The 20,156-nt window shown below is 44.8% G+C and overlaps 1 protein-coding gene across 4 annotated transcripts in view; it reads left to right on the top strand.

Moving 5' to 3' along the window:
- PDGFB (platelet derived growth factor subunit B) overlaps nucleotides 1–19,282 on the top strand; it is a 45,292-nt gene extending 26,010 nt beyond the window's left edge. For 2 of the 4 annotated variants that reach the window (XM_081877679.1, XM_081877682.1), the window contains 6 exons: nucleotides 2,579–2,675; nucleotides 9,997–10,086; nucleotides 11,441–11,646; nucleotides 14,061–14,196; nucleotides 14,338–14,509; nucleotides 16,018–19,282. In XM_081877679.1, the coding sequence (XP_081733805.1) occupies nucleotides 2,579–2,675; nucleotides 9,997–10,086; nucleotides 11,441–11,646; nucleotides 14,061–14,196; nucleotides 14,338–14,477 (669 nt within the window). In that variant the 3' untranslated portion in view covers nucleotides 14,478–14,509; nucleotides 16,018–19,282. The remainder of the gene's footprint in view (nucleotides 1–2,578; nucleotides 2,676–9,996; nucleotides 10,087–11,440; nucleotides 11,647–14,060; nucleotides 14,197–14,337; nucleotides 14,510–16,017) is intronic. The other 2 variants (XM_081877681.1, XM_081877680.1) reach the window with 2 other exon arrangements.
- Nucleotides 19,283–20,156: the final 874 nt, after the last annotated feature.

Here is a 20,156-nt window from a genome sequence, read left to right as displayed (position 1 = left end):
CTGCATAATAGTGCAGTCTGCATAACTCTGGTACAGAGAAGAATATGCAGTCTCAAATGGTTGGCAATCCAACCATGACTTGAATGTGGTCAGAAGTTGTGCGTGTGCGTGTGCGCATACTTGTGTAGCATAGAGAAGTGTAAAGTTCAATGTTGGTGAAAGACCCTGGGGTACTTTGCACATGCAAACAAGTGTTTGTTGATCCAGGATTGTTATTTGGAATACTTCTGGTCTCTGTGAAGTTGGAATAGGTCTGTGAAGGATCATGCCTGATATACCTGATTTCTGTTCTCTTCCAGACTTGATGTTATATGTATCCCTGATCATACAGGCAAGCCATGGGAAAGTACCGGTAGTCTTGGGCTGGGAATATGGTTGTATCCAAATAAACACCATATAATTGTTGTATTTCATGATTCTGTGGAGTTCAATTTTGAACCGCAAAGTACTGTGCAAAATCTGTTTAATCCACATGGTATGTCCCTCCAGGCTGCAGCAACAAAACCTTGCAATTCACATCCCAGTTCAACAGTTGTAGCACAATCCCTCCCCCCCCCCATCACAAAAGACAATAGGGAGCACAATGAGCCATGAAGAAACATTTATGGAGCAGTACTTTTCCTTATTGTTTCTGCAGTTAGGCTTTAACTAGAGCTGATGCAATATTAGGCAGCCAGGGTTGGGCTTTTAACTTTAGGGGGATTATATATTGAAAAGCGGGGAGGGGGAGCCCGGATGACCCTATCATTTAATAAAGGTTTGCCATTAATTTACTGCATATTGCAATGAAAAACTGTTACTTTGATAGCGAAAAGAAAAGAGTGCAGTTCAATGGAAAAGCACAGGCATCTCATGCAAAAGGTCTTGGGATCAATTCCCAAAAAGACACCTGTCTGAAAGTTTGGATAGCTGCTGCCAGTTAATGTACAGACCTGAGTGATTAATGGTCTGGCTCCATTAATGGTCTGGAAAGTTTCTATGGATACAGAGAGTTATATCTGACTGAATGATACTCAGAGTAGAAACACTGGAATAAGCTAGTCATAACAAAAAAATCTATTTATTTCAATGGGTCCACTCTGAATATGGCTTAAATCAGATACAACCCAGAGTGTTTTATTTCACAACGGCCACAATCCACCAGTACAAGCCCTAACTGAAATTAATGGGACCCAGTGAAAAGCACTTCCATGTTCTTGCATAGCTCCTGTTCATTTCAGTTTAAGCTTGTGCAGAAGAACCTCATGGTGAATTGTGTCCAGTGTATTTGAAGAGGCTACATGTACACACAAATATTGGGGGGAAGGGGCTGAATTGCCCCCCATTCATCACAACTTTACTTGTGTTTCAACTCATGGATTCCAAAAGTCTGCCCTGGAGATTTTTTTTTGTGTGTGGGTGTGTAACAACATCTTGGCAAACACTTGGCGCAATTGTAACTGAATATTGGATCAATGTAGGTAATCTCTCCTTGAAAACCTAGATCAATTGCCCGTGTCCATCCCCTGCTTAATCTCCTTCTTGCCTAATGCCTGCTGCAAAGTTACTGAATACACAAAGTACAAAATTACCATATCTCATGTTGGCCTCATGCGGATTTCCGTTTTGTGCTATGTGAATTATCTCAAGTTGTGAATGTGACCCATATGCTGATTGGTGTCTGCCCCACACATAACATTTGTTCTACAGAACATATCTGTTCTATATGCAGATCCAATATGTAGAAACACTTATAGGCTGTTGCATGTGAGAATAATCGCCCAGTTCGTATGTAATGCTAAACCAAACTATGGCTTCGCATGAACAAACAAAATGCAAGTTTCAAGGTCAAAGACAATGGCGACCGCACTCCTCCCGTGCTACATTGAGCTATGGTTTCATTTGGTGTTACAAACCTGGGCATGTGTTTTGTTCCTCCCAGGCAAACAATGAGTGGCAAACCAAGAGCAAACCTTGTTTATAAACTCATGGTTTGTTTGAAGCAAAAAGAAGAAATCAAGCTGTCAAAGAAAAGTCAACATCCGTTTCTGCGCTTTAAGTTTTAACAGTTCTCATAGTCTCCATATACTGGGTCAACACTATAAAATCAGCAAGGGTTGAAAAAAAGCACCTGGAGAACATCTTCAAACAGTTAACTTGATAGCAAGTGGGGCGTAATAAGGTTTTTCCTTTGAAAGACACTAGAAAAGGTGTACATTAAGGCTGGAAAATGGACCTTACTTACAAGAGAGTAAGCTCCCCTGAACACAAGTGGACTTTCATGTACATGCATAGGATGGCACTGCAAAAAGCTTTTCCAGATGATTTGCCTGTTAACAGACTGCTCAGAATTCATTGGCATGTGATTGTACAAGTCATCAAGTATCACACTGTAGAAAGAGAGGGATTATTTTCATGGATGCTGGACCCTCTGAGGTTTCTGATTCCACCGTTTAGAACAATCTTGTGCACATTTTGTCTCGTCGTCCCTCTCTCTGTGATACATGTGATACATGTGAAGTAGCTGGTACAAAACTAGCACATGGCACCTATAGTACCCTAACAGTTATTCTCTCTCTTTCTCTTTATTCTTTGGCAGGGAGACCCCATCCCTGAAGAGATATATGAATTGCTGAGTGACAGCTCATTGCGCTCCATCAGAGACCTTCAGCAGGTCCTTCGGATTGACTCCGTAGGTAAATTTCCTCAACACTGAATGCTTCTCTTCCTTAAACCCCAGTCAAAAGCAACAGTAAGACAAGAACAAATGTATATATCACCCAACAAGGTGCCACTGCGGGCACTCACTCCAGATAAGAAATATGCTGTGTTGTAGAATATTGTTTTGTATACAAATAAGGGCATTCAGATCAAGCCATCCTGCTCACATCTGTTGTGGCCACAGTCCGAGCCCCTTCCATTCCCACCAAATGTGTGAGGGTGAATAGACTGCAAAATGTGTTGGTGAACGGGAGGACAAGACTATCCCATGCATCTTCCCAATTCCTGCTCACATTTTTTTCCAGTGTGTCTGTAGGTCATTTACACTACCTTAATTTAAGACTACTAACTCCATCTGGGTTGCTGAATCCCTTTCCACACAGCTCACAAAATGAGGGTGTGGCAACTTATCCACAGGACAGTCATGTACCCTGCTTACATCTCTGTCCTGGGCATCTGATCTATGCCCAGTGGATCTCCTAGGTAATGTGCATGATGGAAACAACAAAAATGGGGGACATAGGAAGCTGGCTTATGACTCAGGTCGTTTTGTTTCTGTTTGGGCTCAGTGAAATCTCACAGAAGGTTGATAAGATAACTTGTGGCATGCATATGCATTTATTAGCTCCACATATAATATAATATATAATAGGAGGATCTCCTATTTGGAGTTGCTGGGGATTGAATTTGGGAGCTTCTGTATGCAAGGCATGTTCTCTACCACTGGCCCTTCCCCTAAGGTTGGGTTCATGGGCCAAAAATTGGAAAGGTTGAGTTTATGGGCAAATAAATGTCTGGGATCATAGTCTTACCTTCCATGCAACTGATCCAGACACTGCTTCCTCATCCTGCTTGTCCATCATCTCAAGCGGTGAAAGAAATCAAACAGGAATACATGTGTGGCCCTTTCATAGAGCCATGCATTCCTCCAGTCCAGAGCCACAAGTGAGGATGAGCTGCAGCCCCCTTGCCATAGTGGCAGGAATGTAATTCTACCAGCTGGAAGTCCTGCAAGAAGCCTGGGAACTCTAGGAAGATTATGCTAGTCACAGCACAATCTATATGGAAAGCAGAAGAGGAGACAGCTCCACTGCTGGCAGACAAGTCTGAGCAGGAAGTGGAACCGGACCTAGGGCGCTATGGGATATATGCCCTTTTCAGCCCATTATACCTCATGTGAGATGGCTACCTGCCCAAGGTACTCCCAGTGTATGAGAGGTGGGGAGTGGGGACCCATCACAGCTCCCTCCCACATGTGCGCTTGGCAGTAAAAATGCATGAAGCTCTCACATATATATGGTGCCAATGCAGCGTACCTGTAAATTATGTAATGTTTGAAGCTGCCCTTTGCTACAGGATTAGCACAGTTGCAAAAAATAAAAAAGGAAAGGAAGAAAGAAAAATCCTCTGGGAACTTACTTTGCATGATGACTGTATACATGGAAATATTGTGGCATGTAACAGCAGAGGAGTCCTGGCTCCTAGCTGCTGAACTCTTCTCTTCCTCCCCCCTCCTTCTGTTTTCTGAGAAACTTTAGCTCAACAGTATTCACTAGGAATTGCCAAAGGCAAATCTAGATGAAGGAAACGTTTAATAGGGCGGCAAGTGTAATAAAACATACCTCTCTTAGAGATAAACATTTTGAAACACAGCTTAACATGTAACCTATTGAATAAAATATGGCTCATGCAGACTTAACAAATATAGCTGTTGCTATATGGCTCCTGTGAACAAATGCCACACAGATGCCACCTCCACCCGGCATGCTCCCTCTTTCTTTCTTTCTTTCTTTCTTTCTTTCTTTCTTTCTTTCTTTCTTTCTTTTCATTGCCTGTCTCTTCCTCTTCCATGCCTTCATAGCTGCTGTAGGAGAGCAGCGAAGAGCATGAGCTGTGAGCCAAGAAACCTTAAATTTAAAATTAGCCTCAGCTGTGGACTTGCTAGAAGGGCCTTAGGAAACCCAAGTATTTAGCAGAATGTAAGAAGAGCCTACTGGATCAGGTCACTGACCCATCTAGTCTAGCAACCTGTTCTCACAGTGGCCAACCTATGGGAAGCCCACAAACAAGAGCCAAGTGCAAGAGCCCTCACCCACTCCTTCAGTTTCCAGCAACTGCTCCTGATCACGTTCATATCCATACCACACATTTAAAGCAAGTGGCTTCCCCCAAAGAACCCTGGGAACTGTAGTGTACCCCTCGCACAGCTGCAGTTCCCAGCACCCCAACCAACTACAGTTCCCATGATTCTTTGGGGGAAGCCATGTGTTTTATATGCATGGTGCGGATGTGACCTGCCTCACTTTTCTAATCAGTAATCTGTGAATTATAAAGCTGGGCTTCTACAAAAGGTAACTGCTAGGATTAATGAAGTGCTATCTGGCATACAGGCAGAGAAGGCTGCAGTTCTAAGCACTCTTATGTGGAGGGGAGAGCCCTACTGAACTCGGAGGCATTCACTTCTGAATAAGTTTGTTGTCTTAACCTCACTTATCTGGGAGCAAGTCCCATTGAATTCTGTTAAGTCTGAGTAGACGTGGTTAGTATAGCTCCACATGCATTATGATTACTTTCAATTCTGCATAAGTAGGCACCGCTCTTAGGTCAAAATGCATTTAAGCTACCGTAGTTTAAACCTGGACTCACACGCAAGCTGGGATGTGACTGCAAGGGTGTGGCAGGTGTGAAGTGGATACAGGAGGTGCAAAGGAACATTAAGAAATACCCTCAAGGCTCAGCTAGCTAAGGAATAGCTCTGTTTTTATTTTTAACAAGATTTCTCCTTTCCCTCCAGAATTATTATTAGCACTTAAAAACAACAACAACACACACAAACAAACCCCACACTGTGTTTCTTTTAGATTAGGGCAAAGGTCTCCAGGAGTCTGGGAACTGCACCAGTTTCTGCACTAGAAAAACCTATAGCCTTCCATGATTCATAGTGCAGTTAGAGCTGCCCTGTCTCATTTATAGAATCCTGCTCTTTTCTCCCCTGTGGAAAGGAAGAAATGAGCAACACAAGGCAGCTGGAGGGGAGCAGATTTGCTGCTTTATTATGGTGCCTGGATAATGGATTTTTTTTTTTCTGGCTTTGTGGTGGGGCTCTGGGGATACCTGCCCACATGACTGAGGTCACTCAGCAGCGGCTGGACCGAGGAGGTTTTTGGCACGTGCAGGAATGTGAGCACACGTCATGGCCACCAGGTTGGCCCTGGAATGTATTTATAAACGTTTTCTTCAGAGTGAATTCCATTCTACTATAGCCTTTTTGCTCCCGCCTGTCCTCCCTGCCCGCCACCTGCCCCCCTCCCAGCCCCCGGCCTTCTCTCTTGTGTTTGACTGTTTGTAGCTTTGTAATCTTTGCCGAGACACTATCTACGGGGGAACAGAATTTCCTGCTTTTGTTTCCTATGCCAGTCGGACCACTGGCGCGCTCTCAAAAGCATTCCCGCTCCCTTTCAAAAATGCCCGAGAGTGGAGGAGGGAAAGGCAGAGGGAGGGCACCAGCTGTGCTCTGCTATTGTTTCCCTTAGAGAAAAGCGGCTAGTCTCTCCCCCTCCCCCCTTGGATTCCACAAAGCCGTACAATAGCATGGCTTCCAAAATTAGCAGCACTGGCTTTTCCAAGGCTGGGTGTGCTCTCCCCCCCCCCATCAGTAGTAACTGCACTGCCCATATATTGAGGCGAAGGGTACCCTTGGGGGAAAGGGGGGTGGGGTCGAGGGGAGAACTCTGTTTTTCAATAGAAGATTTGTTTCAAGTCAACAGCGCGGCTATTTTTTCCTTGTCTGCTTAACCTTTGCGCAAATGCAACCCCCACCCTAGCCTGATAAAATTCCAGAGAACGGGGGATGAAAGAGGGTCAGGGAAGAGCCTAGCAGGCCCTAACGCATGAATAAGAGATACAGTTTTGTTCCAGTGACTAATCTTTCACATTCCCTTGGGAAGTGGGGTGTTGCCTGTGGGAAGCCCGAAAGCACATCAGCACTTGCCCCACTTGTGATTCGCACTGCCTCTGACAGTGCAGTAGAACCTATGCATTTGTCTCCTTCATGCATTTGTCCAACCCTCTTTTAAAGGGACCCCTGACCATTAGGTCCAGTCGTGGCCGACTCTGGGGTTGCGGCACTCATCTCGCTTTATTGGCCAAGGGAGCCGGCGTACAGCTTCTGGGTCATGTGGCCTGCATGACCAAGCCGCTTCTGGTGAACCAGAGCAGCGCACGGAAACGCCGTTTACCTTCCCGCCAGAGTGGTACCTATTTATCTACTTGCACTTCGATGTGCTTTCAAACTGCTAGATTGGCAGGAGCAGGGACTGAGCAACGGGAGCTCACCCCGTCGCGGGGCTTCGAACCGCCGTCCTTCTGACCGGCAAGTCCTAGGCTCTGTGGTTTAACCCACAGCACCACCCACGTCCCTATAACCCTCTTTTAAAGTCATCCAAATTTCTTGTGGGAGCGAGTTCCATAGTTTAAGGATGTGCTGTGTGAAAGTACTTTCTTTTGTCTGTCCTGCATCTCCCAACATTTAATTTCATTGGCTGTCCTCAAGTTCTAGTGTTGCGAAAGAGGGAGAGAAATATTTGTTTTATTTATATCCCCTGCCTTTCTTACGTCACATAACCCAAAGCTGTATGCATGTAGTTCCCAGGAGGTTTCTCATTCAAGCACTCACCAGACCCTGACCTGCTTAGCTTCCACAAGGTGGTTAATCTCACGCCCCTTCACGCCATCCCCTGGGATACTGATGTTGAATCCCATGTAGAAAATTTGTGGCTGTGGTTCGTTTGGCCATAAAGATGCCTGCTGGTGGTGTGTGCGTGTGTGCGTGTGGAAAGCTTGTTTTCATTCTGCGTTCCATAGATAAACACAGGCCATCAGTTCCCTGAGCCTCACAATCCGCATGAATCCCATAATATTGGCACCTGTCCTGCTTCCCCTTACAAAGTGAGTAGTTCAAACAAGGAAAGATCTGCAGCTGAGCAGGATCTATCATCAAAAATTGCCATTGTTTTAGACTCTAGAGGGACTGGTAGCTCCAGGGAAAGTCTAGGAGGTGTGACGGGAATTGCTCTATCCAGCATTTCCTATGGGAAAACACATGGGTGTGCTCATAGGGAACTGAATTGAAAGCTGGCAGGCCTTTCCATCTCTTGCAGGCTACCCTCAGTGCCTTAAATTTAACATATGCTTGTGTTAGGAATAATGAGGTCCGAGGTACCAAGTAAACTAGTAAGTTTATTCATGTATACCACTACAGCAGCGAGAATCCTATACACACAAAGAGATTAGTACCTACAAAGAAGGAGCAGCAGATGAAATGAATGGAATATCCAGAATTAGCAAGCTTAACCACCAAAATTAGAGAGCAAGAAGAGAAAAGTTTTAAAGAGGAATGGAAGCCATTTGTAGACTACCTTAAAAACATTGTGAAAATGTTAGAACTTTAGTCAGTTTGGAGTAAACTCAGCAGTTATAGTTTATAATGAGAAGAATTTGAATGTTTAAATAGTTAGGAAAAATATGCAGCAGGAATGGGAAACTTTAGGGAGTCATAGAAGGACGGACAGGAAATTGATGGAATAGAATTATGGATGGATGTAATGTATCTATCCTCCCCCCTTTTATTCTTCTGTTTCTTTCATTTTTTTCTTTTATTCTTCAGTTCTATATTTTGTGAATATTTTTTTGATAAAAAAAACTAACATATGGTTTTCTTACCCTGTGAGCCAGTGAGATGGGAGGAACTGCATACCTCATTTGTGGAGCACAAAGCATGCAAAGGATCCCAGGTTCAGTCCCTAGCCCCTCCACTCAAAAGAATAAAATAGCAGATGATGTAAAAGATCTGCACCAGTGCCTAAGAGTCTGAGAGTTGCTGCCAGTCAACCCAATTCTGGGTTGTGCTATACTTTGCATAGTCCCGGCTGCACCTGTACAGTAGGTGCGGAATATGGTTTTTCCACTATATGTACAGGTTTGTTGAAGTTTCTGTGTTGCTCTTTCGGATGGCACAATAGGTGCTCCCTTATTTAGAGGCTGCAATCTTTGACTGGTCTTTGTTGCGATTCAGTCTGCAGGTTGCTCTCCAGCTACTCTCCACTTTCCATTTTGCGCAAAAGTCTTTTCTCACAGGCAGAGAAAGACTGGGGGAATTGCTGTAGAATGATTTACAAAACAAGTAACATGCAAGGTATTTTGGAATGCTGGAGGAAAAAAATCTTAGTAATTTAGGAGGTAGATATGGTGTAACATTAAAATTCTGCTAGCCGATAACATCTCCAAATATTTTAAAAACATGTTTCCTGGAATGTAGAGAAATATATTTTAAAGTTAACGTCTTTGGCACACTGCTTGTTACTTAATTCCATGGAAGTGGCTCGGGGCTTGCTCACTGCTGCTCTGTGAATTACACCATGTTCACATGAAATGAGTAGCATTTTCCATTTCAACCATTCAAGGGTATGCTGCTGAGATATGCATACGCTTAAAGCTGTTTATTTGACACAGTCCCAATTTTGTGAAAGTTGGCATCTGGTACAAAATGTGGATTCCTAATAGAATAACAGAATCATAGAATTGTAGAGTTGGAAGGCACTATGATGATGATCCAGCCCAACCCCCTGCAATCTTTTGCCCACAACTCTGAACCCCACAACTCTGAGATTAAGAGTCTAGTGCTCTACCAACTGAGCTATCCAACAGCTAGTTTTGCCTTTACTTTTATTTATTTTTTAAAGCTATGTTTCTTGTCTTTCTGACAATTGCAAGGTACATTTGCAGGGTTATGTTTATAAAAGGATCTCATTATGGAAGACGTAGATATTCCTTGCTTGGCATGACTGTGCATCTTCCTTGTGGCCCCTGATCAAGCTCCTTTACATTTCTATTGCCTTTCTAAGATTTATCATTGCTCCTTGCACTTTCACGCTCTTTCTCTCTGTGTGTGATTGGCAAATATACAGAATAAAGCATGGAGACTGAGCAAGTCCCTGGAAAATAAACCAATTTATATACATTTGATTGGTTGGGAGAGAGGCTGCAGTTTATGGAGGTTTTACTGGAAAGCATATGAACTATCCTACACACTCCCAGAACTACACTCATTGCAATTAACCCTCATTGACCTTCCTAATGATTACCCTAAGGAGACACAGTAGTAATTTACCTGAACTAGCGTCTCTCCTGTCTCCTCCTTTTAAATTATGTTTATCTCCATGTACATACTTTGATAATGTAACCTTTCCACTGCATTACTGTCAATTACAGTTTATGTGTGCGTGTTTTCTTTTGCAGAAGAAGATAACTCCACTTCATACCTGAATACTACCAGAATACATCCTGGTCAAAATCCTGTTTCTTTTCTCCGAGGGAGACGAAGTCTAGGTAAGTTGCAGGCATGACATATCTAATCTATGTGAGGGAATTTAAGCACAAGGCTGGCCCTCTAGAGACCATGAACCAGATGTGTATCACTGTGTCTTTCTCTTCAGGTAATATGACAGCTTTGTGAGCTTTCTTATAACTTTAGGTGCCATCCCATCAAAGCCAGCTTGGTGTAGTAGATTATGTTGCACTAGGAGCTGGAAAAGTTGAGTCCCAGTCCCTTCTCAGTCTGTTTCTGCCTCACCTACTTCACAGGGTTGTTGTGAAGAAGGACAGGGTTACAAATGTGGTTAGATAAAACAGATACCTTTTACATGGGATAGTATTCATTTGGTGTTGCATTTCCAGAGACGTAAGGCTACATGCTTGAGGTCAACTCCTAAAGTTGTGGGTGAGGGCCAACAAAGCTTTACTCAGAGTAGACCCATTGAAATTGATGGACATGGCCGGGTTAGGCCCGTTCATTTCCATGTGTCTACTCTGAGTAAAACTTTAGTTGACTACCACCCTGTTTCTCTAACCTTGGGAATTTAGCTGAGAGATATGGGGTGGTGTCCAACATTCATCACACTCAGAGCAGACACATTGTTTGTTGCTCTGAACTGCTTTGGGAGGCAGTGCAGGAAAGAAATATAACAAATAATGGGCATTATGAACTTAGGTCCAGTAATTTCAATGTGTCTGCTCTGAGTGCAGGTAAGTTGGATACAACCCCTGAGATTCTAATTCCTTAAAAGAAAGCTCAACACTCAGATTCTGCAAAGGAAAAACCTGAAGTTCTGCAGTTGGAATGAAACAGAAACAGGGTATTGGTGATTGTGTTTTTAAGGAGTTTTCATAGAATTGTAAAGTTGGAAAGGGCCCTGAGGATCATCTAGTCTAACCCCCTGCAATTCAGGAATATGCAGCTGTCCCATATGGGGATTGAACTTGCAACCTTGGTGTTATTAGCACCATGCTCTAACCAACTGAGCAATCCAGGTGTTCAGTGCAGAGGGGCAAATATCAGGGGCTTGAAGAACGACGCAGTTCTGTGTTGCCTGAAATAACCTCCACTCTTTGACAATTGCAAGAGACTTACCAAGGCTCCTAGTAGCTTCTAAGGATGTGTGAGAAATTACCCCCAGTTTCCCCACGCCTTTCTCCATAAACATGAATTTGTACTTTCGTCTGTCTATAGCCCTGCCATCTCACACAAGGCCAATATGTCAGTGCAACAGTGCTCTTGATTCCGCAGATGATGATGTGGGTAATATGAGATACCCATTAAAACTGGACAGGCAGTTGAATGGAATAGGGAAGAATATAGTCCTTGTTGATTAAGCCAATAGCTTTTCTTATTGGATCTTTCCAGTTGGAGGAGAACCTGTGGAGCCAGCAGTAATTGCAGAGTGCAAGACACGGACAGAAGTCTTTGAAATCTCCCGGACCATGGTGGATCCCACCAACGCCAACTTCCTGGTGTGGCCGCCATGCGTGGAAGTGCAGCGGTGCACAGGCTGCTGCAATACCCGAAACATGCAGTGCCGCGCCACGCGGGTCCGTGAGCGCCACATCCAGGTAGACAAAGACAAAGGCCTGCTTTGGGAGGTGGGGGAGTGAAGTTTATATGGGGAAGCAACAGCCTGCTGAAAGTGTTGTCTTTGTACTTTCATTATGCTCTTCTTGCATATTTCTTACTAAAGTGAGTCTCCAGTGCTAAAAGAAACTAAATCCAGTAGCACTGGCCCTGGAACTTTTCATCCCACGAAGACGGGAAAATGTGTGACATGATGCATCTTTGTAATAATGCAAAAGGCTCCTTCCTGCGGCCTTTATATCAAGGCAGAAGCGTAGATTTTAAGGCTGCCACCTTAGAGCACACTTACTAGGGAGAAGGTACCATTTGACACAATGGAACTTACTTTGTGAGTTAGTAAGTGGAACTTACCTACCAAGTAAGCAGCACACGTAGAATTGCAGTGCATGCTTTTGTTTTTAATCATTTGATACACGTGAGGGGGAATGACTTAACAGGACTATTGAAAAAAACCTTAAAACTCACAGCTAAGGGTAGCACTGGGACACGGGTGGCACTGTTGGTTAAACCACAGAGCCTAGGACTTGCCAATCAGAAGGTCGACGGTTTGAATCCCTGTGACGGGGTGAGCTCCCGTTGCTCGGTCCCTGCTCCTGCCCACCTAGCAGTTCAAAAGCAAGTCAAAGTGCAAGTAGATAAATAGGTACCGCTCTGGCGGGAAGGTAAACAGTGTTTCCGTGTGCTGCTCTGGTTCGCCAAAAGCGGCTTAGTCATGCTGGCCCCATGACCCGGAAGCTGTACGCCGGCTCCCTCGGCCAGTAAAGCGAGATGAGCGCCGCAACCCCAGAGTTGGTCACGACTGGACCTAATGGTCAGGGGTCCCTTTACCTTTACCCTTTAAGGGTAGTACCGGGAGATCTGAAGATGCTGACCTGTTCTTCTTTACCATGCCAGTGCACTTGCTCTTCCAGCAAATACTCCATTAAGCCAGCAGCTCCTCCTCATTCTCTTGTCTGGATGTGCTGTAAGCGGATACCTGCCAGCTGACCTCTCATTCTGATCCTGCTAAATATCCAGCCAATAAGTGATCTCTGCACTTCCTCCCAGACAAATGACTTTAAAAATCATTTAAAAATACAATGCAGATCCCCTTGGTTGACCTATGCATGAGGGAGGATTCCAGGGGTCTTCCATAGTAAGAAGGCACGGGGGTGGGAAGATATTACACCATACATTTGCCAGGAAATTCCTTTCTCTAGAAAGTCACACTGAATAGAGAGAATAAAATGGGGCCGCGGGGAGGGAGAAGAAAGCAGCAGAGGGAGTTGTTTTCGTGGGAAAAAAAGCAAACAAGAGGTCAAAGGGCAGCCAAGAAAATGTGACCTGGAAATGCTTCCTCTGAAAATAGAGGTGCCTGCATTGTTTGGTTGGAAATGTTTGTCTAGCCAGAAGCATGTGTCCTGATGTGTGCAGAGCGGTGCATTAAGAGAAAAAATGGTCGTGGTGAAGCCTTCAGGCAGGAAACAGCTCTATGCTCAGTGGTAACTTCCAATTGCCTTCAGCAGAGTTACCATCTCTTCCAGATGTAAGCAGCAGTTATTATTTGGACTCCCTGGTCCTATAATCAGTTGTGGCACATGAATTGAGTGCCACCAGTGCTTGGGTGTTTTTTAGGGGGCACTCAAGGGCATGCAGTACCGGCACCTCTTTTGTTGTTGTTGTTAAAAAGTTTGGCACTTACTTTAACAACTTCATGGTGAGTACCGGCACCTATTTTTCTAGAAAAAAAGTACGAGTACCACCACTGTGCCACCTTCCTGTCTGCAGTGGTGCTGCCATGCACCAGGACTGTGATGAAGCGCTGCAGAGGGGCAGCGAGGGCAGGGAAGTATCCTGTTGCCGGCTGCAGGTGTAAATGCCACTGCACTTGTGCACACTGCTGTTGCCCTGCCCCATTCTGCTCCTAGCAAGCAGCAGCAATGCTACAGCTATCTGGAGTGACATGGACCTATTCGCTGTGCGGATATCATTTTGCAACGCACCTGCTCTGCACTTGTGAAACACAATGTGGCAGGTGGGCAGGCACAGATGGATGGGTGGCCGTTGTTTCAAAGAGGTTGGGCTGAATGCACTCTCCATCTCTTCCATTCCTGTGGACCCAACTTATCCTGATTATAGGATCCGACATGGCAAGCTTGACAATTCCTAGATCATAGTGCATCTCACAATGCACTTTCATGATTACTGGGTTGGTTTCAGAAAAATGATCCTGAAGGCCCAAGAAAGTGATTTTGGTACTTATTAAGAACTTTGCCGTATCCGTATTTCACATAAGCTGCAAAGGGCTTCAAAATGTATATAAATATATAACATCAATGGTGCTGGTTCATCTGAAGTTAATATTTTATATATACACACATGACAGATTTGTGTTGTTTTTAATCTCTTCCAATAGGTAAATAAGATTGAAATTGTCCGAAAGAAACCAGTCTTTAATAAAGCCATTGTGGCCTTGGAAGACCACCTGGAATGTCGATGTGAAGCAGTATCACCCAGAGTGTTCAGCCGGCCAAACTCACGAGAGCATAGAGGTGAGCATTGCAGAGGGTTGGATGGGTGGGGAAGAGTCAGAAGTAACGTCAGGGAAGGTGTTTGGGAAGAGAAGAATTTGATTAGCAATCTCCATGAGCTGCTGCCTGCCAGTGTGTATTTCATGCACCTTCCTTTCCTAGCAGGTGGGCCGCCACTGAGCACTCGGGCTTCTCTTCCAGCAAGGGCACGAGCGCACCGGTTGCCACCACAAAAGAGGAAGCATCGGAAGTTCAAGCATGTGCACGATAAGAAGGCCCTGAAAGAAATCTTCCCAGCATAGAAGATGCCGGCGGGCAAAAGTGCAAATGTCAGGTAACTGCGACAAACACAGCTGCCATGTTGTGAATGCACAGGAACCTCTATCGCAAGAACACCACTTGTGCTTTTGCACAGGCAATCGGCTGGAAGCAGAATTAAAATGACAGTTTCACACAGAAATTAGTTGTGCTCTGTCACAAGGGGAGGCCGTGGCACAGCAACAGAGCGCATCTTTGTAGGCCCAAAGATCCTGAAGAGCCAATAGACAGTGTTGACAACTGAGTCAATGGTCTGACTTAGTATAAGGCAACTTCCTGTGTGTCCCGTAGCAAAGCTCCTTCTACAGTGTTTACTCATGAGGAAGCCTACTTCAGCTAATGTACCCATTGGAAGTTTCCTCCTTGCAGCTTCCATGCCTGTCGCTGCTTACTCACCCACCCACTTTGCTGCGTAAGTTTCAATCAGGCGCACAGTGTGGAAGTCTCAGTGTGAGACTATCCAGCAGGCAGCATGTTTACCAATGGAAGGTGCCCAAGTAGCTTTGCAAATCTGCCTCTTACAACAAATGTTGTCAAGCAGTTGGAGACGGTTGGGCTCATCAAGCCCATGTAGCTCAGAATCATTAAAAACGTTGTTCCATTGTGAGTCACATGGAAATCAAACTTAATTTGCCATTCATGTTAGGAAGCCAAAGAATGAGAGGAAGAGACAAGGAATAAATATTTCCTCCACTGGGATTTGTCTTATCAAGGAGCACTGTGACTGTGCACAGCTTTGATTAGGCTTAGTGGTCTGTCACCTGTCCAGGAAGGAAGGCATAATAGGTGTAGCAGACGCATAGTTCTGCTGATTGGGAAGACCTAATCAAAGGCAAGGAACAAACAGACCGGTCTGTCAGGCTGGCAGCTTGCTTCTTGAGATGGGATAGACCACTTCCTGAATCGGCTGCCCTCCAGATGTTTCCATTGGCCATGCCGACTGAGACTGATGAGAGAGTTGTTGTGCAAATTATCTGGAGGACACCAGGTTGAGAAAGACTGAACAGAAAAATGGCTTTAAGTGTAGCAAAAATGGCTTTTCCGAGATTAAATAGAGCGTAATAAGAGCATGCCCATTTGTGCCTAGAACAGTCTCCCTCGGGAGGTTGTGGACTCTCTTTCCTTGGAGGTTTTTAAGCAGAGGTTGGATGGCCATCTGTCATGGATGCTTGAGCTGAGGTTCCTGCATGGCAGGGGGTGGGACTAGATGGCCCTTGGGTCCATTCCAGCTCTACAGTTATATGATTCTATGGCACTCCATCCACCGCCCCTAGCTACTCTTCCTACCACCACACTGTTTTCTCCCACAAAAAGCAAAAAAACCCAATTCTATAGAAACCAAAACTTTAGATTGAGATTAAAGTAAGCAAACTGGATGATAAGTACGTTTGTATAGAGTAGCAGCCTGTCAGCTATGAACCTTCTTGTAGGCAGGGCATAGCACATCATCGTAAAGAATAACTAGGACGAACTGAGCACATGATGGACTCTTAAACCTACTTTTTCTGTTTGCTTTTCTTCCAGGTTTATTATTTAATATATTTGCTGTATTGCCCCCATGGGGTCCTCAGAGTTTCTCTCCGTCCATCCGCCTCAATGCTACTTTTGGACGGCCAATGGTGCTTCCTGATCCCTTGCTCGCTGGACGTTCTCCCACCAAAGTTTACCCTTCGACTTCTCACCTAATTGCATTTCAGCATTGTCCCGAAAGGAAGAAACCGGGGTGGGAAATAAACGGAAGAAAGAAAACACAGCCATTTGGATGGACAATATACTGCCTGCTGGAGCAAACGCACTGGAAACGGGCAAAGACTTGTGGCCCCGATCTCCTTTTGAAGGAGGAGGCTTGATTTCCCCACCACCACCCTCTTTCTTCCTCCTTGCTCCCACCCAGACTGTTAGCTGGGCTCAGGCAGCTTACAGCGCAACAGATGCAAGTCAAGGCAGTCAGAGTGGCAACCAGTGACAGCAAATGCACTAAGGACTTCTATCGTGATGTCTGACTAGATATCTTTAATGTGTGTGTGTATGTGTGTGTGTATATATATATATATATGTTTTATTTTTTAAAACCACTAAAACATGCCATGCTCTGGGAATGGAAACAATGAAAGCAAAATTCATTTGTCCAACGACGCTTTCTGCTGCCAGCTGGGGGTGGGGACAGTGAACAGGAACGGAGCAGCTGTACTATAGGGGACTGCTGGTCCTCCCCACACCCATCCAGGGAGCTGCTTGGGTTAAAGAGGCCTTCTTTGCACATGATTATGGAGGGCTTGACTTATCCTGTTGCTACTCTCCTATTGTAGTAGCTGGAATTTGAAAACCCCCCCCCCTTTTTTTTTTTGAATGACTCGCTATGAGGTTTTCTTAATGGCTTTGCATTCAGTAAAGTCAGGATTACCACCACTGGATAAACTGGAGCCCCAACCCAACCTGCAGTCCCCATTTCAGAGGCTTTATATTTTAATGGGACGGGGTGGGTAGGTTAATCATAATAACCGTATTAGAGCATGTTCTTCGAATGACAATCAATGCCACCTCTGTTTAAGCGATCTCAAGTAGCAGTGTAGACCGAGAAAGAGACATTTGCTTGGTATTTTGCAGAGCTGCTGCTCATCAGGGGTCAAACAGCAACGGGTTGCGCAGATCATTGGTATGACTCTGTGATTACCACCAGCCCAGCCCATATCACAGGTCCCTTGTGGGCGACTTTATTTCCAAGGCAGTGTTATTACCATCCCTCCTATGATACAGCAACGAATATGCAGATGCTAACTTGTCTTAATAACCTCAGGTGAACATCATCTGATCGGATGGAAACAGAGCTGTGCCAAGCCTTGCAACAGCCATAAAAGATCGCACGATGCATTGCGTAGTTGCGCCTGTGTGCCAAGTGGTGCTTTGCACCTCACCCTCTGTTTCCAGTGCTGTCCAACCAGAGTCCCTGGACAAGGAGCCAGTCAGTAGCATCCAATGTATGTGGGGGAGGCAAAGAAGCTGAATAGAGATAACTGGCCCTCTTTAACCACTGGCTATTTTTAATCTTCTCTGTTTTTCTCAGCTGTCCTATATTTTGTCTCTTCAAAGCTGGGAACGGTTATCTCTTTAAAGGTTCACAAGCCATTCCAGATCACCAAAGAATAATCACCGCTGAAGGTTTTGTGTGAGAGAGAGAGTGGCCTATCTTCAGGAACGATTGCAGGGGCCTGTGGGAAGGTAAAATAAGAAGGAAAGACATTCACTTTACCCAAGTCAGAGAAAGGATCACTCACCTGTTTATCTTTAAAGTGTTGGAGGAAAGAGTAAAGAAGGATTGCACAGACAAAACTTCATAACTTCTACTTTCCACCTACCTCTTTCAGTCTCTGTATTCTCTTGCAAAAGAAGAAGGCCAAAAACACACATAATGAGTGGAGAAATGGGTAGAGCTGCCTTTGCCAACCTGGTGCCCTCCAGATGTGTTGGACTACAACTCCCATCAGCCCCGTCTGGAGGGCATCAGGTTGGCAAAGGCTGGGATAGAGTTTGAATAAAATTTTGCAAGGTAAGTCCCTCCTTCTCCCCTGCTCTCTGCCTCTGCCATTTCTCTGGTCTTTGTGCTGGTTTTAGCCCAGCAAAAGGCACCTTGGATAGACCTTAATGCTTGGAAAGATTTCCTGCCATGTCTCAGGTAGACCAGAAGAAGAGTTGAAGCATGGCAGTCATGTGCGTTTGTTAGAAAGAGACAGACACATCACACAACGCTACCTAAAAGATGTATCTGTGCAAATGTTTGGCGCAAGGAAAGAGAAGGAATAACCTGTCCCTGGAGTCACTTTTATAGGAAGCATGTGAAGCGCAACATTTGCCTGATGACCAGGTTGGATTGAAAATCCAGGTTTTCCTCCTTTTCCTGCAAGGCTGGCTTAAGCTGTTTTGCTCCATTCATTTGTATGGAACAAGAGGAAAAGGCTACAAACCGGGAGGCTGGTAGGAAGGTAGGCACACTGACTGCAAACTCATGGGACAAACTGGGTCTGGTACTTCCACTCTCTTCAGTTGTAGGAAGTGGGGGGAGGAAGAGAGAAAACTTGTGGCTCACACAATTGCCCCCATACCTCAGATCCTGTTATCCAAAGGGTCCAAGGGGGTGGGGGGACTGTTTCCCCCTTGAATTGCATTTGTATGGAGTACTTGGATTCAGGTGCTAGAGGCAGGTTCCTGTACTGCCTGATGCTGGAATGGGAAACACTATGCCACCTTCCAGGCGATGTTTGGCACTCCAGTTCCCACCAGTTCAGCCAACATGGCCAATGGTTAGGGAACATAGGAGCTGTAGCCCAAAGCCATCTGGAGGGCCATGGGTTTTCCCCTCCCTGATCTGTTGTATTGGGTAGGCCAACTTTTCTCCTTGCAAACCAAGACTATGGGCCGATCAAACCTTGCAAAACTGGCAAACGATCAGTTGGCAGTATGGTCAGGCACTACTGGCTTACAGTAACGGCTGTGGTCTCTCAATATAGTTTCATGGAGGAGGCCAGTAGCAGGATTTTTTTTTTTAAGGCTGATGGAAACAACACAGATTTCCTGCCTGCCTTATACCCAAAGCTTGCTCTCTGACATTAAAGAACACTTCTTGCTATTCAATCTTACTTCTCGTTGTCTTTAAAAGACCATTTGTTTTCCTGCATCTTTTTCATTTGTAAGGAGGGCAAGGTCTCTCTCTCCAAACCCATTTTATGTAAAAATTAATTTATACTCAGTACTGTATTTAAAGTTGTTTTAAAAAAAACCTTAAATTCAAAAATTCTGCGGTTTTGTGTCTCTTGTTTTAAAGCAGCTAAAAGCAGGGTGGTGGGAATTTGACAGGGGTGGGGAGAGGAGTTTCCAAAAGGCCGACTCTACAACCTGGAAGAAAGAAACACTTTTTAGAGATCATAAATCCAGACGTAATAAATTTGCCTGTATTTATTCTCACCCATTTCCCCAAAGTAATCACATGTTCAAAATGCAGGGATTGCCCAACAACATTCCAAGAGCAGAAATGCCAGATAATATTGTACCAGACAGAAATGGTTAGTGATCTCATGTAAGACATGGCTATGGCTAGTAATGTTATATAAAACTCAAATTCTAGATGCATTATGCGAACTTAAGCATTGCCCTATTTAAAACAGGTACATCGCACAGCTGAATGTAGACAAGCTTTGCTCAGACAAGATGAGTCACTCCGCTTGTAACTGGGATGACTCACTGTTTGCTGTGTGCCCCAAAGGTTTCATGAGCAAAGGCAACAACATCCTATCGTGGTGGGTGGAATGGCAATTTGCTCTTGAGTGTTCAGGGCCTGGCATCTTGTTAAAACTGGTACAGCCCAGCGGGCAGCATCTCAGCCTTGTTATTAGTAGACAGGAAAGGTAAATCTCGAACTCTGTTGTTAAACTCACACTCTCAGTGCCACGTCCATAAAATGGAAGTAATAACAATGATCTTCCTACTTTGTAAGGACTACATAGTGTTAATAGTGGTTTCAAAGCATGTAGAAGCTCAGTTCACAACAAGCCAAACCATGGCTAAGTGTGAGTAGTGTGTGGGTACTCACAATAAAGATCACAGCCACTTATCTTCGCTCCCCTGTGCTTGTCCTATTGCCACCCTACCCAGAGCTAGACTATGGTTGA

This window comes from Podarcis erhardii (genome assembly GCF_964252035.2).
Source record: "Podarcis erhardii genome assembly, chromosome: 10".
In the NCBI taxonomy this organism is placed as follows: Eukaryota; Metazoa; Chordata; class Lepidosauria; order Squamata; family Lacertidae; genus Podarcis; species Podarcis erhardii.
The sequence above is the reverse complement of the archived record's forward strand: the minus strand, read 5'-3'. Positions and strand labels throughout refer to the sequence as shown.